Here is a 15,622-nt window from a genome sequence, read left to right as displayed (position 1 = left end):
TGAGACCAATGGGATCCAAAAAATTATGGTCACCTCAATCTTTTTGGGCTTAATAGTATGAAATTCAATCATACTCCAATCATTCTTCCATGTTTACATTTGTCTGCTTGACGAATCATATGCGTATGAAAAAACTATGGAACTTGCTATGATTCTGCAAAGGAATTTTATATGTAACTATGAAGGCTCTGGATACAGTTGAAGTAACTACTGATTTTCTGCCTTTGCAATGTACTCTTGTTTGATAGTCTTTATTTGATTACAATTTAAATTATTGCAGAACTTCTGCTGTAGCAGATGCATTGGCTGTGTCTGTGAGGTTGGGTCCGCATGCCCTTAGTCTTCAGAGGTGTTTTGGGCTTTGTCCTGCTGCGGCTGGCAATCTCCTCGCTGCAGCTGCTGCTGAAGGGTCACAGCTCCATTGTGTTCTCTTAAGCCATCTTGATAGGCTGGACCTTCCAAGATATGCACCATTGTCAGAAGTTCCAGTGCCAGACACAATTCAACCTACAAAATATGTGGATGCCCATCTCTCTTGCCCCAGATCCGATCCACACACTCTGCACAGAAAGGAACTGCATGATATTGCCAGTAGGATTGCTGGAATCACTGTTCTTGCATTGCATAACTGTGGGAATCTTGGTGCCCATGAGCTTTTTGCTGTGGTTAGTACGCTGTGAGATTTTAGTAGTCACGGACATTGTTAAATTTAGTAGTCAACTGATCTAACTCTTCTGATTTGGCAGGGGACTACATGCCCGCATCTGGAGTATCTACTGATTGGTGGTTCTGTTGAGGCTCTACACCTAAGGTCGAATACAGAGGTGGCAACTCCGTCAGTCATAGCACTAGTTGAATCCATTAAAAGTTTGAGGTGCCTGCTGGTATTGGAAGCAACGTTTTTTCCAGAGTTTGTCCTACAAGGTCTGAGGTACTTACAGAAGCTTCGGTTATTCAGAGACTGTAGTTTGTTAAACGATTCACAGTTTGACATGGAAGGTTATGGGTGTTATTCAAGCATACAGCACCAATCCAATACATTCATGCAGCACTCGCACAACATTGAACCTCTTTTGCTCAAATTTCATGGGGATGTTTTCTGGCAAGAGGGGCTGATGGTTAAATAAATAATCCCTGACTACTTGAGCTCGAGCTAGAATAATCATGACTTACATTTCCAAACACACGTACGTAGGTAGATTTTGCAAATCCAGGGATTAAGTTTATCATACACCTTAAGCTTTTGAGATTGTGATGGTCATTCTTTGTCTTCCACCTTTGGCTTTCAGCAACAGACGATGCTCTTTAACCACTTTTGATTCAGCATCTATCCCTCTCACCAGTAAATACTCGTTATCTACTTCTGATCTGTACGTTTTGAAAAAAGTCCTTGCAAACCACTTGATTTCTCCACTTGTACGATTCGAATGTCTCAATCTTTTCAACACTCATTGTCGTGATGCTCCGCTCCCATGACAAGAAAATGAGCAAAGGAATGCCAATCAGGTGTATTTGAATCCTGCATGATTATTCGGCAGTTATAAGGGCTTGCTAACAAGCCAATTTTCAAACTAAAAGTGTACCAGATGGGGCTCTAAGGGCCAAAAGATGTCTTGGTAATGCTACACAATGAGTATGCTTGAAGTGGTCATAGTTGGGATTTTATTAATCAGAGTTGAAGTACTTGAAGGGCTATACGTGCCTGTCTTTACAGCTCGTCGATTGGAGCTACTGTGAAGAAGTTATGGCAGTTTAAAGTTCAAGTCGATTGCAGATCCGTACCGGATTGGACAACTGCAGCTAAGGTGACAGAATTGAAATGAATGTACGGGCCTGAAGTGCTCACTATCAATAGTGCGTCGGTCTTTTCAGATACGGGCAGCAGATTTCATGATGAGGTTGCTTGACGGGGGCTGCTGAAGAAAGATGTTGTGCTTGTGGATGCTTTAGCCGCCATGTATGCCAAAGGAGGTGCCCTCACAATGGCTTCGGCCGCCCAAAACTTTAAACACCCGGCCGCCCAAGAAGCTTTAAATAAATGGCCGCCCAAAGCTTTAAAGAATGAGGCCGCCCGTCCAATTGGGGTTTAATAAGGGAAAAAGGTGTGTAAGCAAAGGAAAGAAAAGAAAGGCATGGCGTCGTGCAGCAGAGCCGACGGCGTGGAGGGGAAAAGACTGTCAATGTAGATAGTGTTGGCAGTGTCTTCTCCAAAACCTAAATCAACCATAAGGCGTCTGAGCCATACACACTCAACCGTAGCTGTGAAGACTGCCCTGTACTCATCCTCACAACTCGAAGTGGCCATAGTATGAAGCTTCTTGCTCAATCATGATATACATGAACTGCCAAGCATGAAACAAAAACCACTTGTGGACACTCGCGTGTCAAAACAACCAGCCCAATCTGAGTCCGAAAAAGCATGTAAGTCTGGCGGCAATGATCCCCCCTTGGAATAAAACAAGCCAAGGTGTAAAGTGCCACTCGCGATGGGCTGTGGAGGCCTCGTATGAGAGAGCTTGTGAAGTGAACAATGACCAGGAAGCCATGGCGCACGCATTCGGAGCCGGTTGCGATAGATTCCGAGCCGGTCCAAATCCGCCTGCCCGTCATCGGGGGGGTACCCATTAGTGACATCACTAATGGGTGCCTAGCCCCCTTTTAGCAAGAAAGTTAGCTCATGCAAGGTATAAAAAGGAAAGAGGCTCTCTTGAGGGGCTCTCGTGTGATTTTATTTGGGCCATCGCCTCTTCTGATTGAGCTTTCTCTCCCGGGGAAGAAAAGCCTGGAGATCATAAGCCATAGCCCAAGCTAATCTTTGATAAGCTTCTTTATTCAAGCCTAATCTCTAATCTCTCACAAGCTAAGCCAAGTTTTCCTAATCCTAATCCCTCATAAGCCAAGCTTTGAATCTTATCTCAAGCTCTCTAATCTCTTAAGCTCTAAGCCTAATCTCTAAACCCTTAAGCCAAAGCCTAAGCCTAATCTCGGAAGCCATAGCCAAGCATAAGCTAAGCTTTGAAAGCTCTTGATCTCATCTAATCTTAAGCTCGGAATCCAAGCTCTAAGCCTAATCTCGGAATCCAAAGCCTAAACCTTAATCCTTAAGCCTAATTTGAAGCTTAATCTATCCAAGCCAAGCCTAAGCTCGAGTCATTAAGCTCCCATAGCCAAAGCGGAAGGAAATCGATTCTCTTTCAATCTTGAAGCAGCAGGAGGGAACGAATCAGATCAGTAATGATTGTCTTGATTAGCACCTCGATTAAGACAGGTTCCACCTTGTAAGGAGCATAAAAGCCTCCATTAACGTTTGATTAATCATGGATACTGTTAATTAATTGGTATTAAGCGAACTGTTTGTTTTGAGCTCTGTTTTTGTTAATTGTGTCTGCTGCACCTCTTTTCCTCTCACCTCTCACAGCGAGGGGCCCGGTGCCTTCCCGGCTCACCTTTCGCATACTTATCCCTTGACATCGTCTTTCAATTAACTGAAAAAGAAAGCTACAAAGCAATTTCTTGAAAACATATTTTTGAGGCACTTATTCTACTTGTGCCTTGCCCTTTGTGGCTTTTCTTCTTCTGCACTCTTGTCTTCCTTCTTGAAACCACACTTTGCAGAAAAATGTCTTAGCTCTCTACAAGTGAACACTTCCATGTGTGTGATTTTGGTGGCCGATTGAATGAGAAAGGGCCTCGGAGGGCTCAGGAAGGGGGAGAGGGAAAGAGAGGAAGAAAGAAAGAAGAAGAAGAAAGAAAGAAAGATTTTTAAGGTCTATGTGAGGCCGAAGTCGGCCTATGAGACAAATCAAGTATACATCTGTGTATGTCTTCCATCCTATTGGAAAAGACAACAATCCAAAATCGTACAGAATAAAGGAAAAAAACCCGGGTGTATGATGGGATCTATTTTGGGGGGGGGGAGGATGGAGCTCTAGTACTAGGGATTTTGGCATGTCTCAGGGTAGTACAACCATGCAGATGCATCATCAAGCTAGCTAGCTCCATCCCGTGCTAATAGAGGGGTGTAAAATGTGGTACATGGGAGGATCGGGAGCAAGGGCTGCTTGAATGAATGTTGTCATGGGGACGGGCACCACGTGCCAACGGAAAAGAACAGACTGAACAACTTTAAGCACTTCAAATAACAACTGAGCTAGAAGAGATGCACGACTCGAGACGAGAGTGGCGAAGTTCCACCCCAAGAGAGAACTCCTTTCGGTATTTACTATTTCTTTATATTGTTTGAACTCAGTATAACGCCGGTACTCTATCTCCTGCATGCACGACTTGAGACGAGAGTGGCGAAGTTCCATCCCAAGACAACACTGGCCTCAAATGCTGGCGCCCCTAACGGTATTTCTTTATATTGTTTGAACTCAATATAACGCCGGTACTCCATCTCCTGCACCTTCACGTAGAAGCATGCCAGAAAATGAGCCCTTGGCCATGAAAAACGGTTACATGACAAGCTTTCAAAGTTCAAACTCAAAAGCATACGGTTCCAAAAATTGGAACTAAAAACTGCCCATCATAAATCACGAAAAAATCCGTATAGGCTTCCACGTCAGCACAGTCAGCGCAAAATGTGAAAATCAGTGTAGGCTGCCACGTCAGCAGTCATTGCAAAATTCGGAGCTTCCATACTGCTGCCACGTCATCAGATCCTACGCAAAAGAGCCTCTATGTGTGTGTGCTGGTCCTACTTTATTTAATCTCTAGGTCACTTAGGCCCCATCGGACGGGGTCTCATAAGTTGGTGGAAACTTCTTCTGTTGCTTCTGCTTCTTAGGGTTTAGGTCCCTTGGCCGGGATGTGCCGGTTGGCTCCGTTCTTCAGTGGCTTGACATGTCAAGAGCTTGTGACATAATGTAGCTGGGGGAGCCATTATCTGGGCTTGTCTCTCCTGAGCAGCTTGATGCTCTCGAGTCTGGATCTCCTCGATCTGTCTGTGGTGGAGTCGTGGGGCTTGGCATCCGGTAACACGTGGACGTCGTCGAGCCCGTCTCGTCTCATCCTGCTGGAGAGTCACTCCCCTCGGTGGATTTGGGAGTGGAGGGGTGTGGTCCTGTGGAAAAAATCTATAAGCTGTGACTGTCCCCACTCCCACTTGTGTCTTTGTAGGTGGCGGTAGAAGTGTATCTCTGTGCCTGTGTATCTCTAGCAGGTAGCGTTCCAACTGTCTCTGATCTCGAGAGTGCATGATCTCGCGGAGGGTAGGCTGCCCTCTGAATAGTGACTCGTATTTGCCGCTAACATCATCATAAGCTCTGCATCTGCAAACAAAATGCTCCTCCCTTTCCACCTCCTCTCTGCATACTCAACATACTCTCTCCTCCCTGGGAATGTCATGAGCTCGCGCCACCTCGATCTCTAGTTTGTGTGATGATACTCTGAGTTGACCAATCACCGCGTGTGAGTTGTGTGGCATGTAGGTGTCCATATAGCGCGGTCTCTCATGTATGGTGAGGAAATGATCTTTGTAGTGTGACATCTTCCACTGAAGGGGAGATGTGATCCAAGTTTGTCTGGTATATAGTTGCCCGGGATCCTGCCTGAGCACTATGTTCTCTCACTACGTGAGAGATGAACCTGGGGTGTGTCCGGGTCATACTAGAAATGTGGCAAGCTCTCAAGATCACGGCCATGTGTTCCGAACCATACTCTAACCTATGTGTACCATGCTCTGTCATACCCTGACTCTGCTATTATATAGTTGACTCAAAAGCTTGCCGTGTGAGTCTCAGCCGGGAGCTCTCTCTCTTTGGATAATGAAGACCGTCTAAAAGAGTGCCTCCACTACCATTGGGGGTGGGGGGGGGGAGCAAGCCTGCCCAGATGATGTCTTGTGGCATTGTGTGCTTGCCTTGAAACAAGGGTGAGATCATATAGACCTGTGGTCTCTCGATCTGTGTCCATTGGCTATCTGTCAACCTGGGTGTCAACCAGGGTGCCCACACTACTGCTGCGTACATCAGGGCTGGGGTGACTAATGTATCAAATAGCCACCCCTTTGTGTGGGGCTTCTGAAAGTGTGTCTGATGACATCTCAGCTCTAGCATGCACAAAGCTGCATATCCTTGGGTGAGTTTGTTAGTGGTGGCTTGTGCCATGGAGAAGGGTCCCTGACTGCTAGTGAAGGTGAGTCCCAGATAGATGTAGGAGATGACCACCTCGACTTGTCCTCCTACTGCTGTGAATGTGGCTGCTCACTGGACTGATCTGGAGGCGTGGAAGATCAAGACCTTGGTCTTCCCAAGGTTCACTGTCAGTTCTCTGTGTGTACAAAACTCATCCAAGGCGCTCAAATGGTTCTGTAAGCCCTCTGGTGACTCTAAAATCAAAATGACATCATCAACATATAGCATAATGTAGATTGGAGTACCTTCTAGGTTAGCTCCTGTTCCTCCCACACGTAAGACTTTGCTAGGAGTTTTTTGGAGCAAGGGATTGCGTATATGTATATACACACGCATGGTGCATTAAATAAAGAATTGCCCATTTTCCAGAGCCAGGTGGCTACGTGGGGCCCACATGTGTACAGGTAGGACAGCATGTACAAAGTACATAGTGCATCGATTTTCACTATCACCAGTACCAGTGCGTTTTTTCTATAATAATGAGGAGTTGGTAGCGCGTAAAACTTCTCGAGGAAGCTATCCGCGGGGGGCCGACATGAGTCAAGCAGGCGCGTCAGATGGCATCTAGTGATGTCAAGAGGTCGAATGGAGTCAATAGTTGCACGTGGATAAGTACGGACACAACGTGGGTGTTTCCTTGTGATAATTATGCAAAAAGGCCATCATGAGAATTGTATTTGGGGTCCACTTCACGTGATTGCAGGATGCATTATTGGAAAAAGTTGAGTGCCAGATGTGCGGATGGATGCAGCAGGGTGACAACTATGCACTGCGAGACCACTTTTTGGCCTGTTCGGGGTCCGTTTGAGGTCAACTAAAAGGCCAAAGGTGTCCAAGTAATAAAGCTAAGTGTTGTTAGGGAATAAAGGCCTAAGTGCCTTGTACTTATTAACTTATAAGTTAAAAGACTTATAAGTGAGGGGGTCCAAGTGTGAATGGCCCCCTAGTCACTTACTCATATACTCAAAGGTCAAGCCCAAAATGACTATTGTGACTTTTCCCAAACTTCTACGAGTTCTCTCTCTCTCTTACGTATTTTTTCTCTGCGTGTGCTTCTTCTGCGCCACTCTCCTCTTCTCCTTCACTCTCATTGCATAGAGTAGCAAGTGGGCTCTCTCTCCTGCTACCCCACACATGGTATCAGAGCTTTAGGGTTTCCAAGAGAGCCATTTTTCGCAACACAGATCAGAATTCTGTTCTCGCTCGCTGTGGGAAGGATATTCAACCGTTTTCGATCAACTCTGTCGCGAAGGGATCCTCTCACCGTGTAGAATCGACCTCCGGTGACAGTTTCCCCAAAATTAGGGTTTCAAAAACTGGCGAACAGCAGCCTATTTCTGCTGAAATTGACCAATTTCGGGGTCAATTTGATGCAATTTCATTAGGGCAAGTCTCACAGGTCAATCTTACAGGTGTTTCCACCAACGAGGTTCTGAAAATTCAGCAAAACAGGTGTTTACAGGTCTGATTTTTGCCCTAAAACAGGGAATTTCAGCAAGCAAATGATGTATACACCTTGTGGAAACCTTTGGTAAGGGTTTGGCAGTGAATGTACGCCGTTTTGGGGTGATTTCGTGTGAAATTTGCTCGCTGTTTTTCTGTAACAGCAAGCTGTTTTTTGCCCGATTGCGCACATTTGGGCGTGTTTAGGTCGGCAAAACAGGGTTTCAGTGTTTGCAATCACTCAGAATGGCTTCTAGCAGTGAAAGTGGCAATTTGTTGCACATTCGCAAGCTTGAAGGGGCCCATAACTTTGCTATATGGAAGAAGCAATGTTATAATGTGATGTTGCAGAAGAAACAGGCGAAACCTATTAAGTTACAGGGTGTGAAACCGGATTATATGGAGGTTGAAGAATGGGAAGAAGTGGACGAGTTGGTTCGCTCCACGATCATGCTTTCGGTGTCTGACAATTCACTCTTCAATGTAGAGAATGAGCAGACAGCATGGGGCATGTGGAAGCGTTTAGACGAGTTGTATGCACAGCAGAGTGCTGCCAGTAAAGTGTATTGGCTTAAGAAGCTTATGGATCTCCGCATGAAGGAGGGCACGCACATGTCAGTGCACCTCAATGAATTCAATTCTATTTTCAGCCAACTGACAGAGCTGAAATTCACGATTGATGAGGAGTTCAAAGCTACTTTTCTGCTATGCACATTGCCCGAGAGTTGGGATGTATTCCGGACAGCTCTTAGTAACTCAAGTGCGTCACTTAAGTATGCAGATGTAGAGAGTTCTCTCTTGATGGAAGAGATGAACAGGAAGAACACCACAGGTGGGTCTTCTAATGCATTGCACTTGAGAGGCAGGTCTCAACAGAGGGAGAAATCTGACAGTAAGGACAGGGCACGCAGCAAATCTCGTAGGAAAGATGTTGTGTGTCATCATTGTGGAAAGAAAGGGCATTATAAACGGGAATGCTATGAGTGGAAGAAAGAGAAGAACAAGGGTGCTGAAACTGATGCAAAGGACAAGGGACATGCCAAGAAGAGCACTGTGTTGATTGAGGAAATCAATGTTGCTAGTAGTTGTGACAGTGACAGCAACACTGATGTACTCAATGCCTCTTCTGTGGATGCACATACCCTTGCTATGGGTTCTGATGTGGACATGCATACTTGGATTCTTGATTCAGGTGCCTCCTTTCATGTAACACCTCATAGGGATTGGTTTACACAGTACTCAGGTGAGGTGCAGGGCACTGTTTATTTGGGAGACAACTATGCATGTGACATTGCAGGTATTGGCAGTGTCCAGTTTTCCTTTGCTGATGGTATGACTTTTGTTTTGCACAAAGTACGCCATGTGCCACAACTCAAGAAGAGTTTGATTAGTACAGGGCAGCTAGATGATGCAGGCTATCACACCACTTTTGGTGATAGCAAGTGGAAAATTTGTAAAGGGGCCCGGGTTGTAGCCAAGGGTTGTAAATCGGACACTTTGTATCCTTTGCATGTATCTAGTGTGCGTGACCATGTTGTCGCCGTAACCGAGCAGCCAAGTGTTTCTTTGTGGCATGGCCGGTTAGGACACATGAGTAAAAGAGGAATGGAAACTCTGTCTCGTTGTGGTTATTTGCCGTGTTTGAGGTATGCTGATTTTTCTCATTGTGAGCACTGTATTTATGGTAAGCACAGTCAAACACCGCACAAAAGGTCTCTTTCTTTGAAGTCTGACAGGTTAGACTTAGTGCATTCCGATGTATGTGAAATGCAACAGTTGTCCTTAGGGGGAAAGAAATATTTTGTCTCGTTTATCGATGATGCTACACGTAAGGTGTGGGTGTATCCAATACGTGCTAAAAGCGATGTTTTGGATACTTTCAAGAAGTCTCTTGCGTTTGTTGAGAATCAAACTGACAAGAAGCTTAGGTCTTTGCGCTCAGACAATGGGGGGGAGTATGTATCAAAAGCATTTACTGACTTTTTTGCTACTAAAGGTATTAAAAGAGAGCTCACTGCTCCTTTTAATCCCTCTCAGATTGGAGTTGCAGAGAGGTTGAACCGGACTATCCAAGAGAAAGTTCGGAGTATGCTGTCACATGCTGCATTACCTCATGGTTTTTGGGCAGAAGCTGTGCAAATAGCTATTCACTTGATTAATCGCTCACCTAGCAAGGCTTTGGGTGGAAAGGTGCCTGAGGAGGTGTGGTCTGGCAAGCCACCCTCATATGCACATTTAAGAGTGTTTGGTTGTGAGGCCTATGTTCACATCCGGAGTGAACTGCGCACCAAACTAGAACCAAAGTCTCATAAGTGCATTTTCCTAGGATATGGTGAGGATGGTGAAATGGGGTATAGATTATGGGATCCCGCATTACGGAAAATCATACGCAGCAATGATGTCATCTTCAATGAGAATTGCATGCTCAAACAGCCCACAAAGGTCGAGGAAGTGCGCCGGGTTGTTTTTCGTGAAGATGTTACATATGGACAGCCAAGAAGGCCCAATGTTCAGCAGCCTTTACATGCTGAAAATGGTGCTGAAAATCAGCCATTAGCTGCTGAAAATCAGCCCCAACAAGTTGCCATTGATGCACCACAGGTAGGGGAACAGGTTGATGCTCCTAGACCGCCCGTTGTTGCGATGCAACCGGCTGAACAGCCTGCTGTTTTTGATGGTTTACAGGCTGAAAATCCACCTGTTATGGATCATTGGGTGCGTAGGTCTACTCGGGTGACGAGGCCCCCCGATAGATATGAACCGTCTTTGGACTATGTCATGCTTACTGATTGTGGTGAGCCGTCTTGCTATAAAGAGGCTATGCAACGGGAAGACAGTAAGAAATGGTTCAAAGCAATGGTTTCGGAAATGCAGTCTTTGGAGAAAAACCATACATGGGACTTGGTTGATTTGCCTAAAGGGCATAAGGCTCTGCCATGTAAATGGGTTTACAAGACCAAGGTCACATCTGATGCTTCTTCTAAGTACAAGGCACGTTTGGTTGCTAAAGGGTACAAGCAAAAGCATGGTGTTGATTTTGATGAGATTTTTTCTCCTGTTGTAAAGCTTGCCACATTACGTCTTGTTTTAGGCCTGGTTGCTTCTGAAGATATGGAGTTAAAGCAAATGGATGTCAAAACAACGTTTTTGCATGGCGATTTGCTTGAGATGATCTATATGATGCAGCCAGAAGGTTTTGTGTCAAAGGGGCAAGAGAAGAAAGTATGTAGACTCTTGAAGAGCTTGTATGGTTTGAAACAGTCTCCCCGTGCATGGTATCACAAGTTTGATACATTCATGAGGTCTCAAGGATACAAAAGAAGTAATTCTGATCACTGTTTGTATATCAAAACGGCAAGTGATGGATCTCTTCTATTGCTGATTTTGTATGTTGATGACATGCTTATTGCGGGTAAAAATGTCACGGAGTTGGATGCATTACAGCAAAGCTTAAAGAATCGCTTTGACATGAAGGATCTTGGTGATGCTAATCATATTTTGGACATGCGTATCTCTCGAGATAGACCCAACAGGCGTCTGTATCTATCTCAACGAGATTATGTTAATAAGGTGCTACATCGTTTTCATATGGATGGGGAAAGGCACTTGGTACTCCGCTGCCTCCATATGTAAAACTGACTGCACATGACTGCCCAAACACAGATGATATGCGGGCTGAAATGGCCAAGATTCCTTATGCATCAGCCGTTGGCAGTTTGATGTATGCTATGGTTGCTACACGTCCGGACATTGCATTTGCGGTGGGAGTGGTAAGCAGGTACATGAGCAATCCTGGCAAAAAGCATTGGGAAGCAGTGAAGTGTATCTTGAGATACTTGAAAGGCACTAAAGACTTGTGCATTTGTTTTGGGAAGAGTGAGACATCTGTGCATGGCTTTACAGATGCAGATTTTGCTGGACATCCAGATTGCAGGAAGTCTACCTCTGGATATGTGTTTACATTCACAGGAGGTGCAGTTTCTTGGATTTCTAGACTGCAAAAATGTGTTGCTTTGTCTACCACTGAGGCTGAGTATGTGGCTGCCACTGAGGCATGCAAAGAAGCTTTGTGGCTCATGCGTTTGGTAGAAGAGCTTGGCATTAAGTCACCGGTTCCTGTGCTACACTGTGATAGTCAGAGTGCTATTATGCTTGCAAGGAATCCTGTTTTTCATGCCAAGACAAAGCACATAGAGGTGAAGTATCATTTTATCAGGAGTGTGCTTGATGACAAGAGCATTACACTTGTCAAGGTGCACACAGATGACAATCCTGCAGATCTTTTGACCAAGAGTCTTCCAGCAGAGCGGTTTGCATATTGCCGTCAGATGATGGGTGTTGGATGAGTAAGTGCATGATCAGCTGATGTATCATAGTTAGCTGATTCTTTGATCTCCCAAGGTACATTGCCTTTAGGTGGGAGGTTGTTAGGGAATAAAGGCCTAAGTGCCTTGTACTTATTAACTTATAAGTTAAAAGACTTATAAGTGAGGGGGCCCAAGTGTGAATGGCCCCCTAGTCACTTACTCATATACTCAAAGGTCAAGCCCAAAATGACTATTGTGACTTTTCCCAAACTTCTACGAGTTCTCTCTCTCTCTCACGTATTTTTTCTCTGCGTGTGCTTCTTCTGCGCCACTCTTCTCTTCTCCTTCACTCTCATTGCATAGAGTAGCAAGTGGGCTCTCTCTCCTGCTACCCCACAAGTGTGGAAAGTGAAAAACTTGAGAGAGGACCAGAAAAAACGTGGAGAGAAGAGGAGGAACGACTGCAACTGAGTTTTTGCTGTTTTTGGAGTCCGTTTTGGCCATAAACTGCTCATCCGAGGTCGGATTTGAGCTCTTTGACATTGTAGACTGGGGTTTTGGGCCGTTCCGGACGCGATGGCGCTGTCCATTTTGCCAAATTCCTTACTGTTTTCCTGCTGTTTTGACTGTGTAAGTTTCTTCTACGAGTGAAGCTTTTTCCTGCTCCAATTTGTGATTGTATCTGGCATATTTTACCCATATTGTGTGAGCTATTTGTCCCATTGGTGTTGGCCCAAGCTCAATTGTATCTAAACTTCAAAAATTCTCCTCTTTTTAGCTAAGTTTTTGTGTGTGTGTGTGTGTGTGTGTCTCTCTCTCTCTTTGTGTGGAGTGAACAAATGGAAAGTCTCTCTCCTGTCACTCCATCGGTGTGTTCCCTGTCTCGGCTAGGTGGGTTGTGTAAGCCGAGTGGTGCCCCATAGTGTTGTGTATCATCCCAAGAGTGTGTGTCGGGTCATTATAGAGGCGTTGTGTGTGTTTCCATCCCGCTCATGTCCCCACGAAAGATCTTCTTTAAGTACCTTCAGCTTCGGGATTACAGGTTGCAAATCACAGATCACAGATTACAGGTTACAGGTACAGGTACAGGTGATTCACACAGGTACAGGTAGCTGGAGTAGAGTGATATACTGGCAAGTGGGAGTCACTTGCAGTTGCCGTGGGTATGTATCATTTGGCGCCTGTTTGAGCACATTGTCTGGTATTGTACGTTACTTGTGGATACTGCCATTGTACGCCCTTTGTGGAGCGATACTTGGTTTTTTTTTGGCAATCCCAGCCATTTCTGAGACTTGGTCTGGAAGATAGTCATTTATGAGACTTGACTATACGAGGTTTGCATAAGCGTTCGTGAGAGGGTCGATAGCGTGAGGTTTTATTGAGCTGGGGGATTCTCAAATGTGAGATCCTTTCGGTGATACAGGTGGCTAGAGCACCCTTTTCGTGACCTCGCCATAGGCTATGTACTAGTGATTCCGACTTGATGCTCGGGTTCTATTGTTGGCATGTTATGCATACATATACAGTCTATATTTTGGGTTCTTACTGCTCTACTTCTGGGGAAACTTTGCCAAAATTTTTCCAAGTTGTGATGGCTGGTTTTTTGGTCTTTTGAGCCATTTATGTTGTTATGTTGTTGAAATTCTCGAAAAATAAGAGGATAAGTCAGGTGTGCCTTCTTGGCAGCTGCATGGTTGGCTTTAATAGATGATCAAAACGGACCTCAACTCACTCCTTTTCATTTAACACAAAGAATCCAGATAAATGTTCATGTGTCCAGGAAATTTTTTTCCAACAACGCATAGTCTTTATGTTCGGGCCAAGAAGATTAAGAGAGATACTGGAATACCCTTTGCCTGTTGTAATTCCGATGATTAACTATGAAAACTCATTTGATGTGCATGTGTTTGTCCTTATCTAAAGTTGAGCTCCATTGAAGTTTCTGGGATTGGGTCAGTAAAAAGTTTGGGTTCTTGCATGTGTATGTCACGTGACACATCCCAACCCTATGTGTCCGTGGACAAGCCATACCACAACAGGGTTCAGTCAGTTCAGTCAGTCTAGATTAGCAGTGATCTGACACTTTTGTGAGTCTACTCGCAGACCGTGCATGCCCAATCACTTAGCATAGATGCATATCCTCCGGTTGCACACAGCATGATCATCGGAATTCCCATCAGAATCCATTAGCATCAGTTAGGGGAATTTTCCAGTGCATTTAGCCTATTTTCCTATTTTTGGTTATTTTCACTTATTATTTTCAAGTGACTTTCCAACAAAAGTAGGTAGGGCAATTTTGCTAAGTTGATATATAAGCAAACCCAAGTTAGCACTTTCTGGCAGAAGAGGCAGCAGGAGCTTCCCGCTCAACAGGCAACTTCTCAGCAGTACCCTCCCTCATGAACCCCCATCGCCATACCTCCCATCACCTTGGCATTTTTCATAGAGCATCCTCGCCCTGAAGTTCTCCCCCCCTTGTGGCGATAGTCCCGGCAGCAGATCAGCCTAAAGGGCCAGCGTTTTTCAGCAGATATACATCAGCGTATACAGCGTTTTCAGCAGGTGCAAACCTCTTTAAAAACGCAGCCAAAGAAGCCTTTCAGTTCAGCGTTTTCCCTTTAGCAGGAACCCCGATCAAAACAGTCATTTCAGCCATTAAAATAGCAAGAAAAACAGTTGTATCTCTTCTCTCTCCTTCTCTCAGTCTCATTCACTTGCATGCACAATATCCACCCACTTTGTTCGTGATCACAACACTCTCCATAAGACGGAAAGCTCTCTCTTTCCCTAAGAACTAAAAGGAACCTTGAGCAATAAAGATCACTAATCTTGAGAAAATACAACATTCATTCCGCTGCACCTTACATTGGTATCAGAGCTTTGGAAGTGTTCTGCATTACTCAAGGAAAGAACCACAAGAACCACAATAATTTTTTTTTGCTTGTTGCGATTGCACGAACCCAAGTTTACTTGGGCGTGGCGATTCCTAATCGTGTTTTGTTGAAGAGTGACAGGAATCCCAAGAAAGAAGGGCTTGTCCAGCCTCCCCTTGTGTCTCTTTTCACTCATTGAGAGCGGACCGTGCACTTAGCGGCCGGCCAATCGATGTGAGGTGGGAAAAAGCAACCTTGGTGTGAGCGCAAGGCCGCCAAGGGGTGCGCCCGCAGAAAAGGGTAGAACTCGGGTGAAGAGAAGATCCTTCTCCAACGCGATTTGCAAGCGAAAGAAAACCTCAAGAACCCCAAGAACCCAAGACCCTCAAGACTCAAGAACCTCAAGAACCCATGATTCTCACGAATCAAGGACCTCAAGACCCTCAAGAACCCAAGTTCCTCGTGAGCTTAAGACCCCACGATCCTAGTGCATGGTCGTCACCCGAAGCGGCATGGATACTTCGCATTCAGGTGATGAGCATGAGAGAGGCGACGAAGGATTCTCCCCACCAGGAGATTTTTCCAACCCTCCCCCTTCGCTATCTACGCCACGAGTTGTCCTCACTCCTATGGAGATGATGGTCAAGTCGATGTTGGACATGATGGCACAACAACAAGAAACGAATCGAGTTGCCTTGGCACAACTTGCAAGCAAAGCAGAAGAACAAGCAGCAAAGGACCGTGCACAAGAAGCCAAGGACTGCGAGCGCGATGAAAGAAACGACAAACTTGCTGCAAAACAAGAAGAAAATCGACTTGCTCAGGAACGTGAGCGCATTGCGCTTGCCGCAAAACAAGAAGAACA

General features: G+C 45.2%; 1 protein-coding gene across 1 annotated transcript in view; it reads left to right on the top strand.

Annotated features, from left to right (window-relative positions):
• The window catches only part of LOC147427365 (uncharacterized), an 84,832-nt gene that overhangs the window by 41,286 nt on the left and 27,924 nt on the right, over positions 1–15,622 (top strand). The window contains exons 2-3 of the mRNA XM_086497350.1: positions 281–665; positions 747–931. Coding sequence (XP_086353476.1) covers positions 281–665; positions 747–931 — 570 coding nt within the window. The remainder of the gene's footprint in view (positions 1–280; positions 666–746; positions 932–15,622) is intronic.

This window comes from Adiantum capillus-veneris, chromosome 23 (assembly GCF_014529385.1).
Source record: "Adiantum capillus-veneris isolate H3 chromosome 23, ASM1452938v2, whole genome shotgun sequence".
Taxonomy (NCBI): domain Eukaryota; kingdom Viridiplantae; phylum Streptophyta; class Polypodiopsida; order Polypodiales; family Pteridaceae; genus Adiantum; species Adiantum capillus-veneris.
This window is presented reverse-complemented; position numbering and strand designations above follow the sequence as displayed.